This window comes from Prionailurus bengalensis, chromosome B1 (assembly GCF_016509475.1).
Source record: "Prionailurus bengalensis isolate Pbe53 chromosome B1, Fcat_Pben_1.1_paternal_pri, whole genome shotgun sequence".
Taxonomy (NCBI): domain Eukaryota; kingdom Metazoa; phylum Chordata; class Mammalia; order Carnivora; family Felidae; genus Prionailurus; species Prionailurus bengalensis.
In genome coordinates, this window is record NC_057344.1 from 186,431,895 (window position 1) to 186,447,462 (window position 15,568).

The following is a 15,568-nucleotide window of genomic DNA, read 5'->3' on the forward strand; positions in this document are numbered from 1 at the left end:
GGATTTGCCCTCTCGGAGCCCCCGGCTTGGGGGCGACCTGCCGCTGGGAGGGGGTGGGTTCTGCTTCCAGGTGGCGCTCATCCTATCTCAGACATCATGAGTGTCGGGCAGGAAGTCCGTCCCTTCCCTTAAGCTTTTATTGGTTTCAGATTGAGTCTCTGGAGCATGACCTACAGGCCTCTGTGGATGAGCTTCAGGATGTGAAAGAGGAACGGTCTTCCTACCAGGACAAAGTGGAGAGGCTCAACCAGGAGCTAAACCGTATCCTGGGCGGGCACGAGAACCGTCTCATCGACGTGGATGCCCTCTGCATGGAGAATAGGTAAGTGGCCATGCCCCCGCGGGTGCTCTGGGGGCCATCTGCAGCCCTAGTGACGTTTGAGGGAATTGCCTTACAATGGAAGGGAAGTCTCAGCGCTAAAATGGTGACGTCAGGGTCATGGATGAGTTCTGAAAGTCAGAAAGAAAGCACCACATACCTATGTGGCTACATACGAACCCCCTTCTCTCTCTCCTCTCTCTCCCCCTGCCCTCCCCACTCCCCAGTTGGGCAGGAGGGGTAGGGAGCCAGCAAGAGCTGCTCCGTATTGCTAGCAAGGAGGGGGAAACGAATAAGAAAATAAATTGAGAAATTCCCGTAGCTGTTTCTCTTCCCCGAGGCAAGTTTCAGTGCGCGCGCGTGTGTGTGCGTGTGTGTTTGTGCGTGTGCGTGTGTGTGTCTAACTTCACGTTATGTCTTGTGTCGCCTCTTCCTGCCTGCCTTCCCAGCGGAATCATCTTAATGAGAATTATGTGGAAACTGTGTTGATATCCCGTAGGGGATCTCCGCAGAAGGCTGTTCTAAAGTGGGGTTTCTGTGATTTGGGCATATTTGACCTTGATCGCATCCATTTAAGAAGAGGTCACAAAGATGCATTTCTCTCCTCCTTTTGGTGGTGAGAAGGCATTATATGTAAAAGATGGCTCTTGGGATGTGTCCTTTTCTTTTTTTTCCCCTCTCCTACTTGAGTGTATTTTTTTTATCTTGTCCCCAAACACTCCCTAGTTGAATGTTTTCTTTTCTAGGTACCTTCAAGAGAGACTAAAGCAACTTCATGAAGAGGTCAACCTCTTGAAATCAAACATTGCCAAGTACAAGGTAGAAAGTCATGGTGACACTAGTGATGATTCATTATCGCGCATCTAAATGCCATTCTATTTTAATTCCCTTTTATGTGCCAAAGACGTTTGAGTACTTGCCTGCCCTCCCAGACAGAATAAGAGCTTTAACTGAGGTAACCAGGAAGAATTATACCCCAAACGACAAACACAACAGAAACAGCTCTTGCAAGAGTCCCTTCTGTTGCCGTTACTGGGACAGGGCACACAGAGACCACCCGAATCTGGACACGGCCACGTTACGGCCTCGGTGCACGTAGAATTAGCTTTTTTTCCGCAGCTTTCCTGTGCAATATGCTGCCATCAGACGCTATTTGTCGCATAATCATCCCTAAGAAAATGGTTTCTGAGCGAGAAAGAAACAGAGATTGGGAAATCACGATCCGAGAGACAATGTTCACGTCACACTAAAAGGACAGAATGTTTAAATTCTCCCACTGTTGTTTAGACTAATTCCGGCACCATTAGCTTGATAATATCTATTTCTGCAGATGTTCGTTGTGAGCGTTATAATTAGAAACGTCTCCTGGGCTTCTCTGCTTTGAAAATAGATTGATTTCTCTTCCTGAGGGTGAAGTTTTACAGCAGCCTCGATGCTTGGGAGAACCTTCTCGTTTTCCTGGCTTTTGACGTTAGCTTTTTTCCTCAGAAGTCTCTACACTGTTCGTCCTCTTCCATGCGGTGGGGGGCCACACTTTACGTCAGTCTATATATACGCATGGAGCCAAAGAAGAATACAGCTTTTAAAGTTGTATAATTAATACATACATTTAAAAAATGTGTGTATGCATTCATTTAACAGCCTTTATTCGGTTCTTCTACGTGCTAAGCATTGGCTAGACAGTGCATATCAATTTTAACGTAAGGGTCTGTGGTCAGAATGGCACTCTGGTTCACATTCACACTTCCTAATCTCGTGTCCATGACCGATGTCATTCTTTGACCGTGTCTTCTTCCAGCCCAGCCACGGAAGCCTTCCAAATACTAATGACGATCTTTTGGCATTGGTATATGGAAGTAAACCTGTTCTCCATCTCATGTCTATTCAGAAGGGGTTTCCATAACTAGTGACTTCACACATTAGATGGAATTCTTGCTTCGGATTTGATTTAATTTAACAAATATGCACGGAGTGCCTTTTATATATAGGAGAAGGTAATCACTGTCATTCTGCTGGGCACCAACTTAAAAAAAAAAAAAAAAAAAAAACCTCTTTACCAGATCCATACATTTCATACCTCTTCGGCAGGGACTCAGAATTTTAAAAGTTGGGTCCGCATCTGGAGTTCGCCAGGGTTCTTGCGTGCCAGGTGGGAGGATGCATCTACTATAAGGAGGTATTTTTCTATTATTTGGCTTTTTTTGATAGAGATTTGTATTTTCTCCCAATGCTGCTTTAGAATGCTCTCGAGAGACGGAAAAACTCAAAAGGCCAGAGTAAATCTAGCAGCAGTGCGCTAACTGGAGTCTTGTCTGCAAAGCAAGGTATGGTTCGACCTCTGATGACAATCCGGTGCTGGGGCTGTGGGTCTACATCTCGGTTTATGGGTTGGGAACCAAGTGGTTCTTAAAACAGCCTTCCCAAACCTGCCTCTGCATCAGCATTGCCTGGAAGGCTTGTGAAATCACAGATTACTGTCCCCTCCACACACAGAGTTTTTGGTTTAGTAGGTCTGGAGGGGGGGCGGTGCAGAGAATATGCATTTCTTAAGTGTTCCCAGGTGATGCTGATGCCTGTTCCGGGATCCTGCTTTGAGAACCTCTACATTAGATGTTTTTCTAATGACGGGACCCCATTTGCATCTGTTCCCCTCCACTGGGCTCTTCTTTCAAGAATGCTTCCCCCTACCCTCTCATCACCAGTTTAGCATCACTGAGTACATGTTCCAGCCTCATCGAGTTTCTCCTTTTCCTGGCCTCTGTGACCAGAATAGAAAAGTCTCATAGCTGCTGAAATCATTTTATCATGGAACATGTGCCTTTTTCAAAGAAGCTTTTATTGATTGCAATTTTGTTCCTCCTCCTTGTCGATTCTGATGAAAAATAATGATCTTCCAGGAACAGTCCAGGGGAATAAATAGCAGAGAGCTTGCTTCTGACACTTAATATTTGGGAATTCAGTTCTCAACGTGAGCCTCAGGTTGAACACGCTCGACTGGCCCACTCTCGGGCTGCCGGCCGTGCAGACCAGAACAATCAGGCGGCAGTCTTAATCAGAGCTACAGTGGCTGGGGGTAAAAAAAAAAAGAAAGAAAAAAGTGCTGAATCTCCGGCCCACCTAATAACCAAGGCACTTGTCCAAGCAACTTTTGTTTTTCCACTTGACTGAAAAAAGGAAACCCTAGAATTGTTTTTAAACAGAAAACCACAATACTCCACAGAAATATGGAGTGGCTCATGTGAGGTTAGCCCTGGGTACCCCTGACAGCCAAACATGTTTGAATGGTGAGATCCAGCCTTGCGCTGATGTGGGGAATGCCAGCCATGGCCAAGCAGTAAACCTGGCACGGCCTTTCTAGATAACCCTTTGGCCACCTATATCGAAAAGCCTTGAACTCATCCCCTTTGAGCAGCAAGAAATAATGACAGATGTATGAAACCGTATTGCTCGAAGAAAGCTCTTCCTGCATTACTTAAAATAAAAACAAACCCCCCCAAAAAAAACCCACATAGGAAATAACATAAATGTCCAACAGTAATTAAAGAAGTTACTCTATATTTTATATATGGGCTAGCAAGCAGCCACTCTATTTTATGTTTTAAAAAATATTAATGATGAGGAATAGGCTTAAGTGCAAAAAGAAGAGCTTTTTCCCATTTTCAAAGAAAAATGTATGAATTTGTGGACCTGCATAAAAGCATATAGGAAGTGATGCTCAAAGGTAGACAGTGAGATTTATTTGTTTCTGTCTGGTAAGCAAGTCCAAGTGGTATCTCTTTTGTGGTGACTCTTAGTTCCTAAAAACATGCATGCACAAAATATATTTTGTATTTTAAGTAATGCCCTATATGATCTTCCCACCCACCGAGCATACCACATCGTAGGAAACTTTGCCACAAAGCGAGGAGCTCAGGACCAGACTCATTACCATTTGCGAGGCTGTGTGACCTTTAGCTAATATTTTTAACCCATTACCACCTTGCATTCCTGTCCGTGAAATGGGAATACATAATACTTCCCAGGTGAGTTTTTTTTTCTTTTTTTTTTTAATTTTCAGCCTCAAATGAGTTAGTATGAAAATGTTTTGAAAGGGCAAAAGACTGGACAAATACAAAAGATTATTATTATCCTTTTAAAACATTGTTGGTAAAAGTCCACGAGAACTTCCTCCTTTCACTTGCCGTTTACCCCTCATGCTGAATTTTATTTTGTTTTACTTTTGACACCTGCGGATGCGGATTCTTCAGTACAACATCGTAGCATTTAGGAGCTGGGAACGTATCCCAGCTTTGTTATCCAGGAAGAATGGACATTGGTTTGCATTCCAGCGTTTCAGAAGCACTTAACACTGAGTTGTAAACTTTAATCCCACCTAGTTCAGGATCTGTTGTCTGAGGATCATGGGTGCAGTCTCCCAGCTACTCCACAGTCCATTTCTGATCTGAAATCTCTGGCAACGGCCCTACTAGAGACAATCCACGAGAAAAACATGGTCATCCAGCACCAGAGGCAGACCAGCAAGTATGTAGATAAACCCTTGGGTGGGCGGTGGGTGGGAGAGAGGGGGGACACTGGCTACCTACCAGCAGTGGGTGGCGGCCGGGTGGGTCTGCAGGCCTTTGGGGGAAGCGGGGGAGGCCTCACGTCAGGAAGGAAACTTAACTAAACTGGAACGGTCCATCTGCATTATGACAACATCTTGGCCATTCGCCAGATTTGGGTGAGGAAATACTACCTGTCATTACATATTGAACACTTACTCTGAGCCACTCGCTGAGAAATGCATATTACACGGGTGATTTGGGTAGTGCCATTGCCTGGGGAATGTAACCTACCTCTCCTGCAAGGTTTCCTTCAGGGGAGGCACCTCCTCAGTGCCATCGTAGCCTCCAGCATGACTTTGAGGGGTTCGGACAGAGAGGAACATCAAGCGTCAATTTCCACAGGCAGCCAGCCGGGCCCAGAAGGGAGTGTTGCGTCACTCTTCCAGATAAGCAAAAACGGTCGTGGGACAGAACTACAGTCAAAACACAGTGTGTTGGTTTTTACAAACATATTGACTACGAGGGGCAACATCAAGCAAGTTAAAATAGCAATTAGAGACGCATGAGGAATTGGAGGTGTTCAGACGATGGTGAATATACAATAAGTTAAAGCAACAAACATTGCAAACAGAGCTGGTTCCCAGGGCGGGCGGCCATGCTCAAGAAAGGCCCCACACTTGGTCCAGGGCCCCCCTGTCGCCATCTTGAAATCCTTCATCACTGGCTAACGAAGAGGCCTGCGTTTCCATCTTTCACGTAGCGGGTCCTGCTTATAAAACCTACTCACAGAACCAAAATGAAGGCGTGGAACAAGTGAGCAGGCTTCCAGCAAGGAGGAGAGGGATGAGGGAATCAGGGTCCTGGCGAGGGCGGGGGGGCACAGGGAGAGAGGCAACCGGAAAATGATTGAGAGTATTGTAAAAACAAAATAGAAAAAAAAAAAAAAAAAAAGAGAGGGAAGCAAGGAGTGAAGGGAAGATCACGCAGGAGATGAAGATATATATAAAAGAAGGCAGAGAGCAGTGGAGGGAGTCTGGGCAATCTCAGAGGGATGACAAGGGTAATTTATTGACAGAAGAAGTTTTTAAAATTCTCTTAAAAGAAATCTTAACCAAGGAATGAAACAGTCAGGTGCTAAAATTCAGATACTTCTCAGGGGAGGGAGAAGAAATGGAAATCTCCCCAGAATAGGTACCAGGTCTATTTTATTCAGGAAGAATCCCCTGCAGCCACCAGTGTTCCACATGGGCCTTCTTTGTCCTCACTGACTCCTATAAAGCACCCACTGGGGCTCTTTCAAAACTTGTCAAGTCTTCTAAACCCTAGACTATTCTCAGCAGGCAGCCTCGGCTTCTCTTTGACCGAGAAAATAGATGCTACTCACCATGAAGCCCAAGACTTACTCTCGGATGGAACCAGTGCCTTCCACCCTCTCCCCCATCTCTGGGAAACACACTGGCCCGCCGTCCTGTTGGTCCACACCATCGTCTCCTGTGCACGCCTCCTCCCACCTGTTCAACGTCTGCCCCTCCTCTGGCTCCTGCCTCTTCACCCAGCAACCACACAGAGCTCCCTGAACCCCCAAAGCCTTTCCGCACTCTGCAGCTCCCCTCAAATTCCACTTACCTAGTGTCCTTGTGAATAAGGACACTTTTAGTTCTTCAACAGCCACCCCCTCAAAGTGTGGGGGAGGGGGGTGGGGGGCACCTCTGTCAGAATTACCTGGAGGCACTTGTTTAGAAATGCAGATTCGGCTGGGGGGGGGTCATTCTGGAGGGAGAGGAGGGGGTGTCAGGGTTCTGGATCTTAGCACACACCGCCTAGGGCGGAGGGGCTGCCGTGCAAGGGAAAGAAAGACCACCTACGCTTCAACACCTCCCAAGACTTCTTCCCGAATTTTCCACAGCAGGGTCTCCGGTCCCCGCCAAGCCCCACTTTCTGAGTCTGTTTCTTTTCCAGTTTCTCTGCATCCCAGTTCCGGTCTTGCACTGCTCCCTCAGAATTCCTCTGACTTTCTCCACTGCCTCTTCCCCTCGATTCGCTCCGCGTTCCTCCCTTCCACCCCAGGCCTCTGCCAGGACTTCTTTTTTTTTTTTTTTTTAATTTTTTTTTTTATGTTGATTCATTTTTGACAGAGAGAGAGAGAGACAGAGCATGAGCGGGGGAGGGGCAGAGAGCGAGGGAGACACAGAATCCAAAGCAGGCTCCAGGCTCTGAGCTGTCAGCACAGAGCCCGACATGGGGCTCGAACTCACAGACCACGAGATCATGACCTGAGCCGAAGTCGGTCGCTCAACAGACTGAGCTGCCAAGGCATCCCCTCTGCCAGGTCTTCTGCTCTTCTTCCCTACCTGGGAGGGGGGGCATCCTTCCCCCCCCCCCCCATCTTTACCTCTGGCTCTCTTCAGGCTCTTCTCAGAAGTCATGTCCCCACCTCACCATCAAGAGCAAGACCCACATGGCCAGCTGCTAGGTTGACAGCTTCCCCCTGATACCCTTCAGCTCCTCACATTTACCAAGTATCAGCTCTGGGCCGTCCATTCCTTAGTTCGCTTTAAGACCCTTCAGGGGTGCCTGGGTGGTTCAGTCAGTCAAGTGTCTGACTCTTGATTTCTGCTCAGATCATGATCTCGGTTCATGAGTGTGAGCCCCGTGTGGGGCTCTGTGCCGACAATGCAGAGCCTGCTTGGGATTCTCTCTCTCCCTCTCTCTCTCTCTGCCCCTCCGCTGCTCTCTCCGTCTCTCTCTCTCAAAAATAATAATAATAATAATAATAATAATAATAATAATAATAAACTAAACTAAAAAAAAAAAAAACCTTCAAAGTGCTTGTGCCCTTTGACCTACATGGTCTGCATCTAAGAATTTATCCAAAGGGAAAAAAGATCAGAATGATTCCCTAAGATGCATACATAAAGTGTTCACCATGGATTTGTTTATAAGAGGGAAAAAGAACAGAAACAACCCAAGTATTTTTATGTTGGAGACTGGTTAGGACTAAGAGAGGATATTATGCAGCCATTTAAAGCATGATTGGAAGAATATTTAATGGGGTCTTCCCCCCATCCTGACATCCCGGCTCCACAAACCTCCACATCATGCAGGTTGAAGCTGTTCCAAGACCAGAATGTTTATCCATTAGAATCACTGGTCTCTCCCAGGACGTAGAATAGTGCTGGGCCCATAGTAGGTGCTTATGATTATTTAATGAATGGATGACGAAACTATCTTCTAATCCTTTGTACCTATTCCCCCCCACCTTCTTAAAATCATTTTTAAGGGTTTATTTTTATTATTTTTTTTTTTTGAGACAGAGAGACAGAGTATGAGCAGGGGAGGGGCAGAGAGAGAGGGAGACACAGAATCCGAAGCAGGCTCCAGACTCTGAGCCATCAGCCCAGAGCCCGACGCGGGGCTCAAACTCACTGACTGCGAGATCGTGACCTAAGCTGAAGTCGGACACCCAGCTGACTGAGCCACCCAGGCGCCCCTGTTCCTACTCCCTTAATACTCTTCATGGTTTTCGCGCATTCAGTATGTATTTCAAGTCCTTGACATGGGCCTTCAGTGCACACATCACCCCTGCCCCCCTGCTTTGTCCCCACCAGACTATCACTTGTTCCCTGGGAAGACCTTCCCATCTATCCTCCAGCCTCAGACCCCAGTTCCTCCTGCACAACCTCCAGCCCCAGCACTCTCATACCTGCCCTCCAGCTGAACACATCACAAGCCTCCACTTAAAAGCTGGACTTTTATTTTTTTGCTTGTTTGTTGCAAGTTTTTATTCAAATTCTAGTTCGTTAACGTATAGTGTGATATTGGTTTCAGGAAAAGGCTGGACTTTTAAAGCGGAGTCCCGCTGCCTGCCAAACTCAGGGACCCCAAGCCATCAGCCTGACACTCCTACCTGTTGGGACAGACTGATTCCCTAACGCGTTCCTACCATAACCCGCACAGCCAGCACACCCCCAGGCTCCGTGGGCTCTCACCCTCTGTTGAAAAACAGACGTGTTCCTTTTGGCAGGTTTGATTTTGTTGTAATGCACCTTTTCATTTTCAACTATTGTTTAATAATTTTGTGCCATCTCGTGGTGCAAATTTTAAAAGGTTAAATAACAATATGTCTATTGGTTACTACTATCACTCAGCCACCCAACTCCTTTCCTGGAAGAAACCACCATTTCTTATCTCTTACGTATCCTTTCCAAGGATGCATATGTAAATAAGTGTATAATATATTTATATAGACACATATGAATACTCATGTATATTTATATAGAGATATTCTTTCTTTTCTGTTCTTTCTTTCCGTCCTTCTTTCTTTTTACAAATGGTAGCTAGTATTCACCAAAAAGCATTTTTTTCACTGTTTTGCACCTTGCCTTTTTTCCCCCATAACAATAGATCTTGAAAATTGCTTCATATCAGTACATAAAGTACCTAATGTGCCATTTTTAATACTTAGAAGGTCTTAAGTTTCATACTTTCAGTAAATGTTTTATTTGGGAGCATGTAAAGGAACTTAGACAACAAATGGAGTGGGAACTAGGAATAGAATCTGAACTTGGTCTGCTTGCTGTTATCCCCGTTGAGTGGGCCCTTTGTGACTAAAGTAATAAAATAGTTTTGTGTTGGTGGAGCATTGTGAAAATATTCTGTTCTGTAAGCGTGTGCTCCCCCTACTGGCCTTCCGCTGCCTGACAGTTTCCCCCCACTTGGAGAAGGCCCAGTGGGAGCCATCTTGAAGAACTGATGAATCCAATTTGGCTCGAGGTGCTTATCACCCAAGAGCTGGCAGTTGTCTGACGCTTGCCAAAGAAGGGATGAGGTTCATGTGACCTAACAACAGGTAGCAAAGCAGTCGTGGGAGGGGCAGGTGTTGAAGTCCTATTTTCCTGAACGCCACATTCAGTTTTCCAGGCAACGCTTTGCCGGTGGTTGGGTGCTGGTGGTGGTGGTGGTGGTGAATAAATAAGGACACGCTGGTCTCTCACTACCCTTCCTGCTGTGCTCACACTGTTTTTACTGCGCCGCCCCTTCCCTGGCCAATGGCAAGTAGCTTGGAAGTTCAAGGTATTGATAGCAGGGTGAGCTCTCATGGATCAGAGCGGAGATTCAAAAGGAGGCTCCCTGAGGGGGAGGTGGGGGCAGGGTTATTGCCAGGCGTGTGTAGAGCCATAGTCCCTTCTTCCTCTTTGGACCAGGCTCTCCCCAGGGGCCCTCACTCTGGAATTTCTGCCCCCTGTGTTGTCTGCAGAGCAAGAGCAGATGTACCGTGGTGGTCAGCTCCTGAGTTAGTGCTGTCTTTGCAGATCTCCTATGAGGTTGTCACTATCAGAAACTACTACTGAAAATCTGTCTAGAGGCCTGGCATCTTGGGGAATTTCCTAGACTACTAGGCAAACATATGCCGAAATCCCCCCCTTAAACAAACCATAGCTAAATAAAAACCTTATTTTAAAATCTCCCCCATCCTACAAAAAAAGAACCCCAAAACACAAAAACACCTCTCTCAAGCCTGTTTATGCCTCGAGCTACTGCCCTAGCTGTCTCCTTCCATTCCCTGCTAAACTACTTGAAGAGTCATCTGTATTCACCGCCTAAAGTTTCTCCTGGCCTGCTTCTCTCAACCCTGTCACTTGGATTCTGGGTTTCACCCTCTCCACCATCCTAAAACATCTCTCTCAAGGGTCGGGCACATGTTCTCGGTGGACTTTTTCAGCCAGTGTGACCGCTTTCTAGAATGAGGCAATATTGACCACACCGTCCCACCTGGAACACTGTCTCCTCTTGGCTTGCAGGTCCCACCTTGCCTGGTTCTCCTCTTCCCAGTCTACCTGTGCCTCTCGAGTCCCTTCTTCCCTCATGTGGGAGGTACTCGAGACTCCTATTCCTCTGGCTTCTCACACTCTGCTGGTGAGCAGACCTACTCCCCAGCCTACGTGGTCCTCTCTGCACTCCCAGACTTTCCTTCTCCCACGTGGCCAGCTGTCTACATGGATATCCTGTCGGCGCTTCAAATTCCTCACCCACCTCCATGTTATTTCTCCTTTTGGTTGACTTCCCACATCCCCAGTGGCTTGTTTGGGGCCCCCACCATCGCTGACTTGGGCACCACCCTTCTGACTGGTCTTTCTGTTCCTGCTCATACTTGGTGCAGTTCATTCTCAACTCCACATCAAGAATACTTTCCCTAAACGCCATTATGCTGCTTCTCTGCTTAAAACCTTCCAGTCTTTCCCTGTTGCCAGTGTATAAAAGTCTCACCATTCTCAACATGGCAACAAGATCATTCGTGAGCCGAGTCCCTGAAAACCACTCTGGATCCGTCTTTCCTTGACTCCACTTCTTGTCTGCAGTTCTCCGTAAGTGCTTGTGTACGTTCAGGGCCAGGTTCTGATTCTGGACCTTCCACTTACCAGCTGTGTCACCCTGGACAAGTTAGCTGACCTCTTTGAATCTCAGTTCCCTCACATACAAACTAAACTTACTAAGGGCTGCCTCGCTGGTTGTTGCAAAGGGCTAAGGGAGATAATATCTGTGCAGTGCTTAGAGGGGTACCTAGAAGAGGATAAGTGATTGATAAATGTGATTCAGACCTTCCACAGGCTCTGTACGCGTGTCTCTGTGTGTACACGTCTGTCTCCCACCAGACTTTTAGTTCCTCAAATACAGGGACCCAGGCTGCTTCCCTTCATCATCCCCTACCGCCTCAATAATCGTGCGTTGAATCGGTCTAATTGAATTCAAGGGACCCTGTTCCTACTTTGCTGTCTTCATCTCTGCATACCGCCGCCGGTCTCCCTGCACCACACCACATTCAGTGGACGCCCTGCCATATTTGTTAAATGGGAAGCCAACAAGGAAAAGCCTTTTTTGTCATTTGAGGAATCTTGGGTTATATTGTTCGGGTCAGCCCGGCTGCATCCATATTTCAATTACGAACAGTGTTTAAGACTTGTTTTTTTAATGTTTATTTATTTTTGAGAGAGGGGGCGAGAGAGAGGGAGGGAGTGGGGGATGGGTAGAGAGAATGGGAGACGGAGAATCCCAAGCAGGCTCCGCACTGTTAGCACAGAGCCTGATGCAGGGCTTGATCTCACCATCCATGAGATCATGACCTGAGCTGAGACCAAGAGTCAGATGCTTAACCAACTGAGCCACCCAGGTGCCCCGTGAACAGTTTTTAAAGAGTACTAGTTCCTGGCGCAAGAGTGCTTGTTTTATTTTTTTTTTTTTTTATTTTTTTTTTTAAATTTTTTTTTTCAACGTTTTTATTTATTTTTGGGACAGAGAGAGACAGAGCATGAACGGGGGAGGGGCAGAGAGAGAGGGAGACACAGAATCGGAAACAGGCTCCAGGCTCTGAGCCATCAGCCCAGAGCCCGACGCGGGGCTCGAACTCACGGACCGCGAGATCGTGACCTGGCTGAAGTCGGACGCTTAACCGACTGCGCCACCCAGGCGCCCCAAGAGTGCTTGTTTTAAAGTGCCATTGTTTGGGGCGCCTGGGTGGTGCAGTCGGATAAGCGTCCAACTTCAGCCAGGTCACGATCTCGCGGTCCGTGAGTTCGAGCCCCGCGTCAGGCTCTGGGCTGATGGCTCGGAGCCTGGAGCCTGTTTCCGATTCTGTGTCTCCCTCTCTCTCTGCCCCTCCCCCGTTCATGCTCTGTCTCTCTCTGTCCCCAAAATAAATAAGCGTTGAAAAAAAAAATTTTTTTTAATAAAAAAATAAAGTGCCATTGTTAGGTGTTGGTTAAGAGCCTGCACTTTGGCAACAAACCGAGTTGTGACTTCAAATCCAGATTCATCACCAGCCAAGTCCTGCTTGTGCTTTCAGGCACGTTAACTAACTTCTGCGCCTCTGTCCCCCAATGGGAGTAATCGAGTGGGATGGGCTGGAAGAGAGCGCTAGGGGTGGGCAAAAGATACACCTTGAAGATAAACTGCGTGTCCTTGAGCAAGTTCCTTAGGGTCCATGTGTAAAAAGAAGATAATAATACAGTGTACCCCGCAGGGTTTTTGTCAGGTCAGCTGAGATCACGTAAGTTCAATAAGTGTTCAGCACGGGCTCTGACTCATACCCAGGACTCGGGAAAGATTAGTTCTGCTGTTCATGTTAACAGTGGTGTGGTTGCTATTGTTATTGATGACGTTATTGCTACCATTGCTACCAGTAGAGTTTCCACTTGGTCCATTTTATTACCTCCAGCTCTGTATCAGATGCCTATGTCAGGCCAAAGAGAACAGTCACTGCTGACAAACAAGCAGGGTCCCTCAAAGTAGGGGACACCAGCAAATTCGCCTCAGCCCATTTCTGGGAGACAGGTCTGTGTTATCCGGGAACATCAGTAAAGAAAGAACCAAATGTCTCTTCACCACGCCTTCAGACGTTGTTCTGATGGCATCCTTCAGTATACACAGAAGAGTTAAGCCTTATCTTCTGTTTTCCAAGAGGCAGCCACACACAGATGATCTGATCTCGTTAAGAAACAGGCATCAGCTTGAACTCTGCCGTGATTGCATCTCAAACCCATCAACTGGTGAAAAGGGAGCTTGGATCAGAAGGTCTGAGCAAAATATTGAAAGCGAGATTACGAAGAATGGTGTTTATTGAAGGGTCGGTGACACGAAAGCAGAATAGACCCAACAAATAGGGTGAAAATGGAAAGTAATTGATAAAGACCTCGCAGAATTTAAGACTTAAGGAAAAGAAGAAAAGCTCCAGGTACCTAGATGAAGAAAACCACATCTAGTAACGTCAGAGTTTTCCGTGAACTCAAAGAGAATATTAATTAAGATGCTGCAAGTCAATTCAGGTAAAATAAAGACGCATCCAAAGCCATATATATACGTGCAGACATATACATATTCATGCCTCTGTGTGTATGTGGGTGTGTGCAGCTATCTCTGGAATATAAAGAGAGATAGGAGAACAATTCTGGCATTCTGATCTCTCCTGCTGAAAGGAATCGAAACTTTACCTTGAAGGTGATTTCCGCATCATGTTAGCACAGCAGGGTCAAGAAAATCCCCCAAATAATATAAAGACTGGTTTTTCAATTTCCAGGCCAATGGAAAGTGATTGAAGTTTTAGATGACTATGGAATCATTTCCCAACTGTGTTTAATGTCACGTAGAGTGAAACATGGGGAATATATGCCCACATTTATGTCTTTCCATGCATGTAGACCAAGTTTGGCCTCCAAGTAAACAGCATAATCTTTCAGATCTACATTCTAGAACCTGTATGGCACAATGAGCCAGAATGGTCACCTTGGAAAGCAATATAATTAATTCTTCTAGTGATTCTGCAATTGCTAGAAGTTCTTTTGCAATGCCTATTTCTTAATTCCGTCCACAGATAATTACAAATATGTTTCTCGAACACCTACCATCAACCAGGCATTACGCTAGGTAATAAGGGTGGGGACGTCAGGAAGACGTAGGTTAGGTATAAGAAGGCAGATCTTACTGTTTTATTGACTCAAAGCAACTTTACCAAGCATGTTCACCCACCTTATTTGTTAGAGTTGGTTGTTTCCAGAACTCAGATCCACTCTCAGAGAATCAGCTGTGATACTACTAAGGGTATTCAAAATGAATTGTAATCTCTAGCAATGAGAAATTCCCGTATAGAAATTGTGTAAAATATTTGGGCAATGATGGAATAATTGACGTGGGAGAGGACTCGCATGGCAACATTTTAGTATTTTTTAATCACTCGTTTTTCTATGTTTTCATATGTATTTTCAATAGAATGTATATGAATATAATATATATTCTTTACACACACACACACTTTTTTTGCATATACCTTAAATATCAAAACATTTTCTATCAGGGCGCTAGGGCATTTTCCCAAGTAGCTTGCTCACAGCCCTGAGAGCTGATAAGATACTCATTAATCTGTCTGTTGCCATTTTCTCTCATTTTCCAGAATCCTAGGGAATCGGGTGGCTGAATTGGAGAAAAAGTTAAGAACTCTGGAAGTTTCTGGTTTGTGGAGTCTTCCAGGTAAGCAGATCTTCATGAAAATTCTTTTCTCTCCTTTTTTTTTAAGGAAGCCCTCACATAATTTGCAAAGAAGTTTCTACTTTTTAAATGTCCTTTTATTTGAAGATGGTTGTGGAGAAATCTACAAGCACTTTAAACTTAGAAGCCATCAATTTTGGAAAACAATCAGGAAAACTCAATAAATATACAAATTCCCATCTATGGACTTACAAAGTTTCGCTGACCTAAATTCAGAAATTGTCATTGTATGTGTCTGTGTATGCTTTATTTTTCACCTTTGTGAGTGTAGTAAATTGTTTCTTTTCTTTTTTTTTTTACCCATAGGTATCTTATAAAGATTTGTTCATTTTATTCTATGTTTTTAAGTTTATTTATTTTGAGAGAGAGAGAGAGCACACATGAGAGCAAGCAGAGGAGGGGCAGAGAGAGAGAGGGAGAGAGAGAATCCCAAGCAGTCTCCACGCTGTCAGCGCAGAGCCCAACATGGTGCTCGATCTCACGAACTGTGAGGTCATGACCCGAGCGGAAGTCAAGAGTCGGATGCTTAACTACCTGAGCCACCCAGATGCCCCAAGATTTGTTCGTTTTAAGTATGATCCCTAAAAGGAATATAAGAATGTACAAAGGTTTGTACAATTTAATCATCAGTCTAAAACTGAATATAAGAACTGACAAACATTTATTCTAT

The 15,568-nt window shown here is 45.6% G+C and overlaps 1 protein-coding gene across 4 annotated transcripts in view; it reads left to right on the forward strand.

The window, feature by feature from the left end:
- The window catches only part of CCDC149 (coiled-coil domain containing 149), a 96,416-nt gene that overhangs the window by 67,176 nt on the left and 13,672 nt on the right, over nucleotides 1-15,568 (forward strand). For all 4 annotated transcript variants that reach the window (XM_043572863.1, XM_043572862.1, XM_043572865.1 and 1 more), the window contains exons 6-10: nucleotides 150-322; nucleotides 1,066-1,138; nucleotides 2,559-2,643; nucleotides 4,696-4,840; nucleotides 14,804-14,880. In XM_043572863.1, the coding sequence (XP_043428798.1) occupies nucleotides 150-322; nucleotides 1,066-1,138; nucleotides 2,559-2,643; nucleotides 4,696-4,840; nucleotides 14,804-14,880 (553 nt within the window). The remainder of the gene's footprint in view (nucleotides 1-149; nucleotides 323-1,065; nucleotides 1,139-2,558; nucleotides 2,644-4,695; nucleotides 4,841-14,803; nucleotides 14,881-15,568) is intronic.